Source organism: Opisthocomus hoazin, chromosome 6, assembly GCF_030867145.1.
Source record: "Opisthocomus hoazin isolate bOpiHoa1 chromosome 6, bOpiHoa1.hap1, whole genome shotgun sequence".
Taxonomy (NCBI): domain Eukaryota; kingdom Metazoa; phylum Chordata; class Aves; order Opisthocomiformes; family Opisthocomidae; genus Opisthocomus; species Opisthocomus hoazin.
Window position 1 is genome coordinate 11718916 of NC_134419.1, and position 13029 is coordinate 11731944.

Here is a 13029-nt window from a genome sequence, read left to right on the forward strand (position 1 = left end):
GGTGTCACGAGCAGCGACTGGAGGCGAAGCAGAAATCAGCCCTGTGACACCCTTTGCACACAAAGCGGTGTCACGGAGGTGGCTCGGAGCTCAACCCTTTGCGGCAGCCCTGCAACCCGTTTTACAGGGTGACGTGGCTGCGCAGGGAGGGGCTTCCTAGGCAAGGCAGAAGCTTGCATTTCTCTCGCCCTGTGGTTCAGGGCACTTTGCTCCCGGCGAGGCCGGTGCCCGTCACTGCAGTGAGGCACGGTCACGCCTGTTCGATAGATAACGCTGCGGGGTGACAGCTGTCGGACCTCTCTGCACGGTGCCTTCGCAGGCAGGGATGGAGCTGGACTCTGCCCTGCCAGCAGAGCAGGCGGGCGCCGGAGGGGTGCGGGGACCTTTGAGTTCTTCAGCCTCGTTGTTGTCCTGATCCCGAAACGCAGCAATTTGTGCCCAGCCTGGAGAGCTTCAGGTGGCATGGGGTGGAGGGGGGAGCAACGCTGCCAGCGTTCTGGGGTGGCTGGGTGCTGTCGGGTGCCGCGGCCTAGCTCGTGCTGCCAGGATGCCGCTGCTGGCTGGGATGACGCTGCTCCTGAGCGTGGAAACCTGTCATCCTCCCCAGCGGGTGCCAGGAGCCTCCCCGCCCGCTGCCTGGGACAGGAATGTGTCCCCAGCGAGCCAGGAGCCGGCTCTCCCCGCAGCAGGATGCCCGCTCCCCTCTTTCCCCTGTCCGTGCTGGAGGCGTAGCCCGGTGCCCTGACCCCGCAGGGACCCCCTCTCTGCCCGCAGTGATGCGACAGGGACGCTGCAGGCAGCGACAGGGACCTTGGCCAAGAGGGGCTGGCGGCGGCCCCGCACCCGGCACCGCGCCCCGGGAGGGTGGATGCGGGGCCAGGGCAGAGCGGCGCCTCCCGGGGGCGGAGGCGGTGGCCCCGGGGGGGCGGGAACGGAGCCGGGCGCGGCCGGGGGAGAACCGGCAGCGGCGGGGCAGAGCGGCGGGACAGCGCGGGGTAGCGCGGCGGCCGGAGCGCGATGCGTGCGGGCGGGGAAGCCCCGCACCAGGCGCTGGGCCGGCTGCGGTTCTTGCTGCAGTGCAGCGAGTGCTTCCGCCGCGCCCGGGCGCTGCCCGCCGCGCTCTGCTACGTGCCGCGGGAGGTGCGGTACAAAATCTGCAAGGACCCCGCCGCCGCCGCCGCCGCCCGCAGCCTGCTCAGCGTCTGGGACAGCCCGGGGCCGGCGCGGGGCGGGAAGCGGGCGGCGCGGACCACCGTGGAGGTGCGGAAGGGCGGCTGCCTCCGCGCCACCGGCGAGGAGTACTGCAACGGCGCCGGGCTCTGGGTCAAGCTCAGCAAGGTAACGGGGGGGGGGGCGGGGGGGGAGGCCGGCGGGGCCCGCGCTGGCCGCGGAGGGGCCCGGCCGTGCCGTGACGGCAGCCGGCGGGGCCCGCAGGAGCAGCTGGAGGAGCAGCGGAGCGGCGGCGAGCTGGAGGAGGGCTGGGTGCTGGCGCGGAGGTTCGGAGAGGGGGGAGATAAGCTGGTCCCAGTTGACTCGGCGGAGAAGATCCAGTGGCAGCACCAGGCGCTCGGGGTGGATTATAAACCCGCGGACAGGTATGGCCACAGCCCGCTGCGCGCCGGGTGGGCACCGGGCGGGAGGAGCGTGTGGCCGGTAGCCACAGAGGACGTGAGACCCAACCACCCCAAATCCCTTGGGCGCATCCAGCACAGCCCCCCGCACCCCCTCCAGCGCAGGGAGGACATATCACAGAATCACAGAATGTTCGGGGTTGGAAGGGACCTCTGTGGGTCATCTAGTCCAACCCCCCTGCCGAAGCAGGGTCACCTACAGCAGGCTGCACAGAACCTTGTCCAGGCGGGTCTTGAATATCTCCAGAGAAGGAGACTCCACAACCTCCCTGGGCAGCCTGTTCCAGTGCTCTGTCACCCTCAGAGGGAAGAAGTTCTTCCTCATGTTCAGACGGAACTTCCTGTGCCTCAGTTTGTGCCCATTGCCCCTTGTCCTGTCAGTGGACACCACTGAAAAGAGTCTGGCCCCATCCTCCTGACACCCACCCTTCAGATATTTATAAACATTTATAAGGTCCCCTCGCAGCCTTCTCCGGGCTGAACAAGCCCAGCTCCCTCAGCCTTTCCTCATAGGACAGATGCTCCAGTCCCCTCACCATCCTCGTAGCTCTCTGCTGGACTCTCTCCAGTAGCTCCTCATCTTTCTGGAACTGGGAAGCCCAGAACTGGACACAGGACTCCAGATGGAGCCTCACTAGGGCAGTGTAGAGGGGAAAATATGCCGAGCCCCCTTGTAGGCTCATCCTGTTTGCTTGCGGCAGCATCTGCACAGGATAAAGATGATGCCCTCAGGCACTCGGGTTTGGGCTGAGTGATTCTGCAGAGGTAATGCAGCCATGAGAGAGCTCGTGTTTGATTTTCATGGCGGAAGGCTGTGTGTAGGGTTGGATTCCCCCTGCTCTGCCCCAGCCTGTTCCCGGGTGCAGGGACGCTTTCATCCCTCCTGCAGCCCCCAGGAGCCATCCCCAGTCCCCCACTGCTGCTGCCTCCGCTTCAGGCTAAGGCAGTAACGCTTGGGCACACTAAGCACTGACCCGTCTTTTCCCTTGTGCGACTCCTCCACTGGTGCTTCTCCAGCTGGGAACAAGTGGTGGACCTGACGTACTCCATGCGCCTGGGAGAGAAGCCCAGACTCGCAGAGCAGGATGAGGCTGCAGTGCAGAAGTTTCGGTATGAGTGCATCTCCTATCCCGAGGGGCAGCCGGACAGGGCCTGGACGTGCCTGCGGGGCTGGGACTGGCTTCAAGGTTGGGCATGGGGAGGATGGGTGCTGTGAGATGCCTTTTACATTGATACCATTCCACACTGCTCAAGGAAAGATGGCCTTTGCTCCACGGAGCATTGGAGCAACTGCGTGGTGCATTCTCACTGGGCTGTGGTGGCCATAAACACCCATTGTGGTGGTGAGATGAAGCCGTGCTATCTGCCTCGGGCAGGGACAGCTGCCCGGCACCATCTCGATGTGGTAACCGTGAGATGCTGCAGCCCATCCAAGCTGGGACACCTGCACAGTGTTGGTGGGCAGGTTTGGGGTGCAGCCTGGTTTCCCCGTCCCGTTAACATGGAGCCCCCCTGCAGGTCCGTGCCCCTGGGCTGGAGCTACGAGTGCGACATGGAGCTGGGGCGCTTCCTGTACGATCACAGCGAGAGGGAGCTGCAGTGTGAGGACCGCACCAAGGAGCACCTCAGCAGCATCGAGGTCTCCTCGCAGGCAGTGCGTAGAGGGGCTTCTCCACAGCTTAAAATCAGTGTGAGGCACATGAGCATCGCCGCAGACCTGGGGAGGAGCTGCCGGTGGCAGCTGTCCCTGCTGCGAGGGGCAGGGGATGGTGGTGGGGTTTTCCTGCTCTAGCGAAGCTGCCGGGAGTTGGGCATCTGGAGCAAAAACCTGTTGTGTCTCTGGGGCACTGCGAGGGGTCCGTGGTTGTGCCCAGCTTACTCTGTGGGAGAGCCACCATCCACCCGCAGCCTAGCAAACCGAGGGGCTGGCCCGGTCCTGGCCTTCTCTGGTCCCATGGGACCTGTCCCAGGGGTGGTCACGGCGTGTCCAAGGATGCTCATCTCCCTCCCTCCGCTCACTGCACTCTTGCAGGAGGACTGCGGCGCAGCTCATCTGACCGACAACCAGACGCACACCTACTGGGAGAGCAACGGGCCCCCGGGGCAGCACTGGGTGCGGCTCAACATGAAGAAAGGCACCATTGTCAAGTGAGACCTTGGGGTGTCCCCTCCCTGCCGGCGGCTGTGCTGGGGACGGGCAAGGTGCAGGGCAAAGCACCATCTTCCTACCAAACACAGCTTTCCCCAGGCTGCGGCTGGGGACTTGGGGTCAAGGTGGGGGCCAGCTGCTGCTAAATGCACCCCAGGAGCACACAGGCTTGCCCCTAGCCCCAGGACATCTCTGGGGACTTCTCTGTGCCTAGGCAGCTCGGGAGGGTAGGACAACACTGCCCCTTGCTCTTCTCATCCCCAGGAACCTGTGGCTGATGCTGAACAAGCAGGTCAGTTCCTATGCACCCAGGCGGGTGGCTGTGTATGGGGGGCCACCAAACAGGCTGCAGCACCTGGGAACCGTCCTAGTTAAAGAGTGAGTAACAAGTGAGGAACAGCCTGGGTCAGGCTTGGGTCAAACTCCCAAGCTGTCTCTGCGTCCAGAGCAGATGCTATGGAAATGGCTGGGGTCAGTCCTGAGTGACCTGGCACTGAATGGTTGGCTCTCCACGGGTCGGGGTTTCCTGGGTGCCGGCTACCTCTGTCCCCACAAGCGTGATGGTCCCCCACCTCCATGTGCCAGCCAAGTGCCTTCATCTCCACTCCTGCTCCTCATCTGTGCTGTGGCAGCTGGGCTGCAGCGTGATTCCTCCTGCCTGGTGTCTTTGGGGGTCTTTCTGCCTCCTCCCTCTCGCATCTGGGGACACGTGCCGCTGCCGTCACCTTTCTGAACGTCTCTGCCATGCGGTAGCTGAAAAGTCCTGGGGTGCTTCACCTCTCCCTCTTCACCCTGACTCTGCAGCATGCTTCTGGAGGCAGGCAGGAGTTTACACAGAGGTGCAAAGAACTCTTCCCCAAAACTTGCCTGTTTGCCTTTTTTAGTCTGAGGAGTGAGATTTGTCTTTGAAGAAGCACCATGAGACTGCCGAGGTCTCCTTCCTGGTGGCAGGAGCTAGCTTCTCGCTGCGTCTGGGCAGTCGCAGTGGTTTTTCTCCACAAGCCTGTAGATTTTTGACGGGACCTTGCCAAAGGCTGTGGAAACACAAGCAAATCACTTACCAAATTGCTCATCTCCGCAAATCCCTGTTTCCTTCAAAACACGTCACCCTTGCATGACCAGCTCGGCTTGAAGGATGATTGTGCCATTGCGAGATGTGCCAGGACCCCCTGGGAACAGTGACGCACTCTCGGCCATCTCACCCTTCTGTTCTGCTTTGAATTTGTGCTCTTTTCTGGCTCTTTGGATGCGGGTTTCATCTTCTCCAGGACATCTCTGTGCCTCTGACAGCCTCTTCTCTCCGCTCAGTCCCCTCCTGCCGCAGTCCTGGTGAGGTGGGGGGGCTTCTACCATGGGTAGCAGCGTGTCCTTGGCTGGGGAGCCAGAGTGGCCCATGCCTCACCAGCCACCTCACCGGTGTCTGTGCCTCGTGGCTCTGCCATCTACCTCCGTGCTGTGTGCAGGAACAGCTACCAGGATGTCTGCATCCTCGAGGACATGAAGACCCATCTGCAGGTGCTGGAGATCCGCATCCTGGAGTGCCGGGGTGAGCCTGCGCTGGCAGACTGGGGCTGCCAGCCCAGCCCTTCATGCCGTGCCGGCTGCTTTTTGGGGTCCACTGGAGGAAAAGCTGGCGAATGAGCTTCATTTGCGTTGCCGCAGGTCCTGGGGCTCCTTGCCCCCAGTTGCAGCACCCGAGCTGTGCCAGATGCACAGCTGCAGCCACGCACGCAGTGTCACTGTCCTTCCTTTGCAGACCGAGGGTACAATGTCCGCCTGCAAGGGATTAAGATCAACTCATACTGGGAATGGGACCTGGTCCTCAACACTGACATGTTCCAGCCAGCCCAGCTGGTGCGCTACCCTCTCCTGGAAGGGGTGGATGCCGACGTGCTGTACCGGCGGGCCGTGCTCATTCAGAGGTACAGCACAGGGATGGCACCGTCCCTGCAGTGAGCCCGGGCCCCGAGAATAACCATTCTAGCAGTGGGTTGCACGTGTTTTGTTTAAAGTCTGCCAGCTCCTTTCCCATGTGTAGCGGGGGCTTCAGCTTGCTGCTTCCCATCCGAACATGGCTGCTTCCAATGTCTGGGGACCATGGTAGTGGCACAGGAGCACGGCGGTGGCACAGGGCGAGGGGGACCTGCATCACACGGAGTCCCCCACGCCGCTGCCTGCAGGGCAGCCTCAGGCTGGGGTCGGCACTGGCCCCGCAGAGAGACCCCCTGCAGTGACTCAGCCGCGGTGCTGCGGCTTGGGCTGGGCTGCCCTTGTTTGCAGCTTGTTCTCGGGGAGGACAAAATAAAGCGCTTGGCCAGAGGGTGCCGGCTGGGTGCTCCCCTTGGCGTGCCGGTGTCCCTCCGTGGGCTGGGGGAGACCCACGTGCAGGCAGTGCAGAGCCCGGGCTCAGTGCATGCCTGGAGCTGTCTGTGGGGAAATGCCGTGCGTGTATCAGGCTCTGCACATCCACCAAGCCCCTCACATCCTCACGCTGCTCCTCTCTGGTCTCCAGGTTCGTCCAGCTCCTGGACAGTGTCCTACATTACCTGATCCCCCTCTCCGAGGACAGCATTGGCACCTTCAGTGCACTCAGGGTGAGTGTTCGCCAGGCTCCCCTGGGATGGTGCCAGTAGAAGCATCTTGTCAGGGGTTTGGCTGGTTTCCCCAGGGGATGTGGCGTGCCCCCCTTGATCTGACAGGGACAGACCAGCCCAGGGCTTGTGCTGAGAGCTGCTGTGCTGGGCATTGCCGGGGGCATGGAGGAGCTGGGCATCCCATGCGACACCGGGGGCTGTGCTTGGCGAAGGGGAAACAGGGCATGTGGTGGCAGGATGAGACCTCTGACCATCACTGCTCGTCCCCTGCTAGAGCATGAAGCCGTTCCTGCTGCTGTCCAAGCAGAGGGCAGCCCTCATCGCCCACTGTCTCCAGTCCTCGGAGAGCAAACCCCCTCACATCCTGCCAGAGCTGCACATCAACCGGCAGCTGGCCCGCGAGCACCGCGCCAACCCTGCGCTGGACCCCAGCTGCAGGAAGGCCGTCTTCACCCAGGTACGGTCATGCCATGCCCCGCGCCAGGTACCTGCCAGTTCAGCATCCCTTGCCCCAGCTGTGTCTCATCCCCTTTGTGCTCTGCTCCTCTCCAGCTGTACGAAAGCCTCAGACATTGCAAGAACAATGAGCCCCTGGACTACAGGCAGGTCTTCACGTCAGATCTGTGGGGTGTTGCATCCCTGGAGTGGGCTGCGGGGGTATGTCGGGTGCCTCTTTTGGAGGAGGGATGTGCATGGGGCTGTTGTTTCCCCACAGGTGGCCCCTGAGCTTCAGCCAGTGGTGGAAGTGTGAGTTCATCACCGAGGGCATCGTCGACAACGGTGAGAGCTCTCCCCTCCCTCCCCAGGGCTCTGCCCTGGGCTTTCTCATGTTGGGGGGCAGCTCGATGTGTTGTCTGCTGCAGCTGGGTGCCCACACTGTCCTGGCTGCTCCGTGGGAGGCAGCTCCACTCTGCACATGTCGGGTGGTCCCTGCATCTCACCAGGGCCCCAGCACTGCCCCACGGAGAGGGGTTGGCTTGGCCAGAATCTGCGGCTCAGCATCTGGCCCCGGGCACGTCAGGCGTTAACCAGCCTGTGCCCCCATTGCAGGCGGCGGTTTTCGGGACAGCCTGTCAGACGTGTCGGAGGAGCTGTGTCCCAGCTCAGGCGATGTCCCCGTGCCCCTGCCCTTCTTCGTGCGCACCTCCAACCAGGTTTGGCACCCTGCTGTCTGCCTGTCCTGGCCCCGGGGGGGCATCCAGCAGAGCCTGGGGCCTTTTAGGGTGTTAGTCCTATCTTAATGCCTGTAGGGCTGTTGGCTGGGGGGGCTCTGCTTGTACCTGGGTAGTGGAAATCTGCTGGAGGGGTGTAAAGGGCAGGAGAGGCAGGCAGAGGGGTGATGGAGAGGGAGGCTGCAGGGAGGGACTGCACTGGGCTGGTCACATCTGTATCCACAGGTCCTAAGCCTCTCTCCTGCAGGGCAACAGCAGCAGCGACGCCAGGGACATGTATGTCCCCAACCCCTCCTGCAAGGACTTCCCCAAGTACAAGTGGATCGGGCAGCTGATGGGAGCAGCCCTGAGGAGCAACGAGTTTCTGGTGAGTGCAGCAGAGCTTCCCCAGCTGGCGAGGAGGCTTGGTGGGGGCCACTGTGTCTTGGGGAGAGGGGCTGCCCTCAGTTGAAGGAGGGACACACGGAGGATGCACATCTCCGCTCCCTCCGGCAGATCCTGGCTCTTCCGGCGCTGGTGTGGAAGCAGCTGGCAGGGGAGGAGGTCAGCTGGAGCAAGGACTTTGCTGCTGTGGACTTGGAGCTGGTGAGCAGGACTGGGGGTCAGCAGGGCTGTGCTGTGACCCCATAGCTGCTCTGGCTCCACCATGATGGCTTTCGCCCATTGGGGTTGCAGGTGAAGCTGCTGGAGATGCTGGAGAGGGTGGACAGGGAAGCCTTCGAGTTCATTTTTGGCAGAGAGCTGACCTACACAGCAGTGCTGAGTGACCAGCGCATGGTGGAGCTGATCCCCAAAGGCAGCAGCACCGTGGTGCGTTACGAGGACCGCAGGGATTTCATCCACCTGGTGCGGAAGGCTCGGCTGGAGGAGAGCAAGGAGCAGGTAGTGCCATCCACCAGTGCCGGCGTGCTGCAAGGGGACCCTGCTGCTGTGGCAAGCCCTCCGGGTACCTGTGGGGTTGGTGGCTGCGAAAGTGTGTCCCCAAAACCAGCTCCAGGTGGGCGGTTCCTCCCTGCATCCCATGCCCAGGATGTCCATGAGCCCTGGGGACCCCCTTTGGGTTCTGCGGTCCCTGCCCCCAGTGCCCTGGCTGGCTGCCCTGGGCTCAGGCCCGCTGCAGTGACGTGGGACCCCTCGTGTGCCTCTTCCAGATCGCAGCCATGCGTGCCGGGCTGCTCTGTGTGGTGCCCCAGCCTGTGCTGGACCTGCTCACCTGGCAGCAGCTGGAAAAGAAGGTCTGCGGGGACCACGAGATCACGGCAGCCAAACTTCAGACGTTCAGTAAGTGCCAGGGCCAGCCCAAAGCTGCTGCCAGCCCCCAGCGTGGGCAGGGATCCCTCTCAACAATGCTTGTCCTGCGCACACCTCCTGCCCCGCACTGAGTCCCTGGTTGCTGCAAAGCCCACCAGTCCCCACTCTGGTCCCTGTGGTCTTTGCCCACAGCAGGCAGAGGCGAATGGCCAGCCTGCAAACCAGGACACCCATTTCTCCATCCGCCTTTGCGCAGGGTGCCGGCCCCTCTTGGGATGCCGGGGGCTTCCAAGGGCTCACCGAGAGCGGAGGGTCTCCTCCTCTCCTGCCTCCACTCTGGGCTCTCACAGAAGGGCAGGGTGGACGTGTCCTATGTTAATTTGCTTTGCTGGGAGTTTCTAACGAAGCTGTTGTGTATTCTTTGTCGCAGTCAGGTTTGAGGACTTTCCCGCCAATGACACCCGTATCCAGAATTTCTTGGAGGCACTCAAGAACTTCACCAGTGGTGAGCAACCCCAAGCCCTTCCTTGCTCTTCACATGCGGCGGGATGGGCCAGGGGACAGGGTACCCATTGCCCTGCTCCCTGGGGATGCTGAGTGCTTCCATGGGAGTCGGCTGGGGTCATCCCACCTGGCCCTTCCCGGGATGCTGAGAGCATCCCTTAGTTTATCCCCGTGCTCCTGGGATGCTTGTGTAAGGGCAGACCCTGCCATGACAGCAGTGACTGGAGTGCTTCTGTCCTGGTCCCTGGGATCTGAAACCTGTCCTTCTCCCCAGAGGATCTCAGCCGCTTCCTCAAGTTCGTCACTGGCCGGAGTCGCCTCCCAGTTCAGATCACTGTCTACCCAGAAAGGGAAAAGTGAGTCCAACCTGCCTGGGCTGGGGTCCCCGCATGGTGCCAGGGTCTGACTTTCTCCTTTCTCCCAAGCTTGAATGCGCTGGACCTGATGCCAAAGGCCTGCACGTGCTCCTGCATCTTGTTCTTGCCCAGCTATTCCTCGTGAGTTGAGCTAGGGACAGGGGACAGGGATGCTCCCCCCTCCCTGGGGCTGGCACTTGGGGTCCCCTCCCAGGGTCCTGCCCCAGCGGGCGTGGAGAGGAAAGTGTGGAGCTCTTGATGCCCGTCATGGCCGTGACCCAGTTTCCCCCCCAGGGCCAAGGCCTGCGAGGAGCTGCTGCGGTACGCCGTGTACAACTGCATGTCCATCGACACGGACAAGAACCCCTGGGATGAATGAGGCCCCCCAGGCACCCCGTGCCCCGGGCACACCACATTCAATAAAGCTGCAGGGCCCGATCCTGCCGTCCTGCCCCAGGTCCTGTTTGTGTCCGTGCTTCCCCAGGGCTGCGACTGGAGCGTGTGTGGCCAGTACTGCATCTGGGGGGCTGACATGGCGCTGTCTGCTGGGTGCCGCGCCAGTGCGGGGTGGAGAGCGTGGCGTGCAACGTGGGTGCTCTGGGTCCTGTCCCCTCCCTGGACACGGTGCGCGTGGGGAGCGCGTCTGCAAACTGCCCCTCCAGTGCACCCTGTCGCCTGCGCCCCTGCCATCCACCCTGAAAACTGCCCCCCTGCAATACACCCTGCCTGCAGCCCCCCCCAGCACCCTCTGCTTGCAGCCCCCCCCCAGTCCCCCCTGCCTGCAGCCCCCCCCTGCACCGTGCCTGCAACCCCCCCCACACTCTGCCTGTAGCACCCCCCACCACCCTCTGCCTGCAGCCCCCCCAGCACCTTCTGCCTGCAGCACCCCCTGCCTGCAGCCCCCCTAGCACCTTCTGCTTGCAGCCCCCCCCGCCTGCAGCCCCTCCAGCCCCCCCTGCCTGCAGCCCTACCTTCGGCCATCTGGGGGCGCTGTGCCGCCGAGCCCCTCCCGCGGCCGGACAGTGATCCATGACTCGGCGCTCCGCAAGCCCGGGATCCTTCCCTCTGTGTTCTTCTCGCTGCCCTGACCGGGAGGAGCCGATCGCAGCAAGGCGAGGAGGGGGATCGAGCCTATCGGCGCTCTACAGCTGCTGTCGGCTATCGACCCACTCAGTTCTCCGCGCGCGTGCGCAGTGCGCGCCGGCGCCGCCATTGCTGTGCTGTCAGTGAGGCGCTGGGAGCCGGTGGCTGCCGGAGCGGAGGTAACGGCGAGGCGGGGGAGGCCCGGCGCCTCCGCACGGGCCGTGAGGGGAGGCGAGAAGCCGACGCACGCCTCTGAGAAGCGCGGGCGGCTGAAGTTGGGCGAGGCTGAACCGAACCGCTCTTAGCCCGGCTCGGCCTGTCCCGGCCCGGCCCTGCCCGGTTCTGCCGAGGTTGAGTCAGGCCCTGCCCCTGTGGTCCCCCTACAGCATGGAGTTCCAGGCCGTGGTGATGGCGGCGGGAGGCGGTTCCCGTATGACGGACCTGACCTCCAGCATCCCGAAGCCGCTGCTCCCGGTGGGCAACCGGCCCCTGCTCTGGTACCCACTGAACCTCCTGGAGCGTGCCGGCTTCGAAGGTGAGCTGCGACGGTGGCTGGGGGTGCAGGTGGAGACGACGTGCATACCCCGGTCTCTTCAGGCTTCCCATGGCCACCTCTGCCCCTCCTGTTTGTCACACCCCTTTTTCTGATGTCCTGCCGTAGGTGCCTTGTTGATCAGGACAGTTGCCTTAGCAGGAGGTCTCTGCACTGGAGCTATGCTGTTGGCCCATGTCACATCCTTTCCTTAATTCTATGCTGCACCTCCTGTGTCAGCCCCCCCCCCCTTGTCTCCCCTCACCAAGGCTTTTCTCATTTATAGGCTTTTCCCAGCTTTGGTGTCTTTTCCAGTGTTGTCAACCAGGATTCTCTCGTTTCTTTCTCTGAATCATTAATGAGACTGGCGTGAGAAGTGTGTCAGCTCTCTTGGGATATTGCTTGGTTTCTTGTTTCATTCTGGCCTGAGGTTCAGGGTTACTTGCCCTGTCTGAAGCATTTAGTTCTTGTTGCAGCGTGCAGCCCAGCGCTGGGTTTTGGACAGAACAGACTATGCAGGTTGTAATGCTCACCCCTGGGCCTTGTTTCAGAGGAGGGCTCAAATGGTGTTTAGTACATGGTGAGGTTCTTTAGTATTTTCTAGGTTTAGGTTTTTGTTTACCTTTTGAGTCCTGGACCAAATATTTCTGTGGTGTTCACCCTGCTTCTTGTAAAATTTATGTCTCTGTTTTTTCACATTTGTATTTGTTTGTATTTCACATCTGCGTTTCTGCTTCTCGGTTTTTGCTTCTCCTGCATGACTGCGATTATTCTGTTCTCCATCCTGAGACTGTGGCTTTTTTCCCCGAACTGCTGCTTTTTTCTGTGGAGATGTAAAGATCAACTCATGATTATCAACTTTTTTCCCTTGGAATTGTTGTTTGTTGGAATCTGCTTTCTAACGTCTGCTTTCTGTGACTGTTCTCCTCTCTCTTTTTTGCTAGGATTGTACTTTTATCCTGTTATATTGATATCTGGGTAGCTAAAAGCTTCTCTGTAACCAGTATTGTGCTGTGTGTGGCTCTTTAACTATTCGGACATAACCATCTCCACTGGATGCTCTTGACCACTAGTAGGTGGTGTTATGGTCAGGTTTTTCTCCTTCCTCACACATAGCTCTTCAACTTATCTATCACCTATGAAAATTTGAATGTGCAGGGTGGTGTATGCAGCTTCAATAAATAAGCTGCCACCTTCCTGCTCCTCTCTTGTTTCTGCCCCCTGACTGAGCTGTACGTTCCTGTGTTGATACTCCAGTGGCATGAGTTCTCTCCCTGGACTGTAATTTTTATGAAGTGTTGCATGAGGCTTTTGTTCCTCATACTTGTGTATGTTAGTAAGCAGGTGTTCCACAGGCTGATTCACTGCGTCTCTTTTGTCCTAATTGCAAGTGCTTCATCTCTGCTAATATTTAGGAGACCTTTGTCCAGCTCACCAGACTTATGCTGACTGTGTGGGCTTATAGCTTTCACATGACACCGGTTCCTTCTCCATTGGTTACTTGTTTCCCTAATTCAAGGTGTGTTTTCAGTCCCTTTCCCTAGGTTCTTCAGCCTGTTTTGAATCCAAGTTGGCATCCGGTACAGGAGTGGGAGAGGAGCGCTCCCAGATCTCTGGTACCAAACTGCCACACAATTTGCATGTTTACAGTTCCTTCCTCTTTTCTGTTAACAGACTTAGGATGAGTTCAGTTTTGTTTGACACGGATTTATTCTTAGGGAGTTTTCATGTTACCACAGGAGCTTCCTAGACTGAGG

The 13029-nt window shown here is 61.1% G+C and overlaps 2 protein-coding genes across 5 annotated transcripts in view; both read left to right on the forward strand.

Moving 5' to 3' along the window:
• Positions 1 to 993: 993 nt before the first annotated feature.
• Positions 994 to 10113, forward strand: LOC104339524 (E3 ubiquitin-protein ligase HECTD3). Of its 3 annotated transcripts, XM_075424622.1 has the most exons (21): positions 994 to 1338; positions 1435 to 1595; positions 2649 to 2741; positions 3150 to 3285; positions 3664 to 3779; positions 4045 to 4158; positions 5244 to 5326; positions 5537 to 5702; positions 6293 to 6374; positions 6649 to 6831; positions 6927 to 6976; positions 7090 to 7154; positions 7425 to 7528; positions 7794 to 7913; positions 8042 to 8131; positions 8222 to 8428; positions 8698 to 8827; positions 9228 to 9302; positions 9576 to 9657; positions 9727 to 9798; positions 9952 to 10113. In XM_075424622.1, the coding sequence occupies exons 1-21, from the start codon at positions 1018 to 1020 to the stop codon at positions 10034 to 10036; spliced, it is 2535 nt and encodes an 844-aa protein (XP_075280737.1). In that variant the 5' UTR covers positions 994 to 1017; the 3' UTR covers positions 10037 to 10113. The 3 variants fall into 3 exon arrangements, with proteins under 3 accessions (XP_075280737.1, XP_075280736.1, XP_075280738.1); XM_075424621.1 differs by having other exon boundaries at positions 994 to 1595; XM_075424623.1 differs by lacking the exons at positions 5244 to 5326; positions 5537 to 5702.
• Positions 10114 to 10841: 728 nt separating this feature from the next.
• Positions 10842 to 13029, forward strand: part of EIF2B3 (eukaryotic translation initiation factor 2B subunit gamma) — a 102798-nt gene continuing 100610 nt past the window's right edge. Inside the window, exon 1 of one of the 2 annotated variants that reach the window (XM_075424625.1) lies at positions 10842 to 11275. In XM_075424625.1, coding sequence (XP_075280740.1) covers positions 11128 to 11275 — 148 coding nt within the window. In that variant the 5' untranslated portion in view covers positions 10842 to 11127. The remainder of the gene's footprint in view (positions 11276 to 13029) is intronic. The other variant, XM_009945683.2, reaches the window with a different exon arrangement.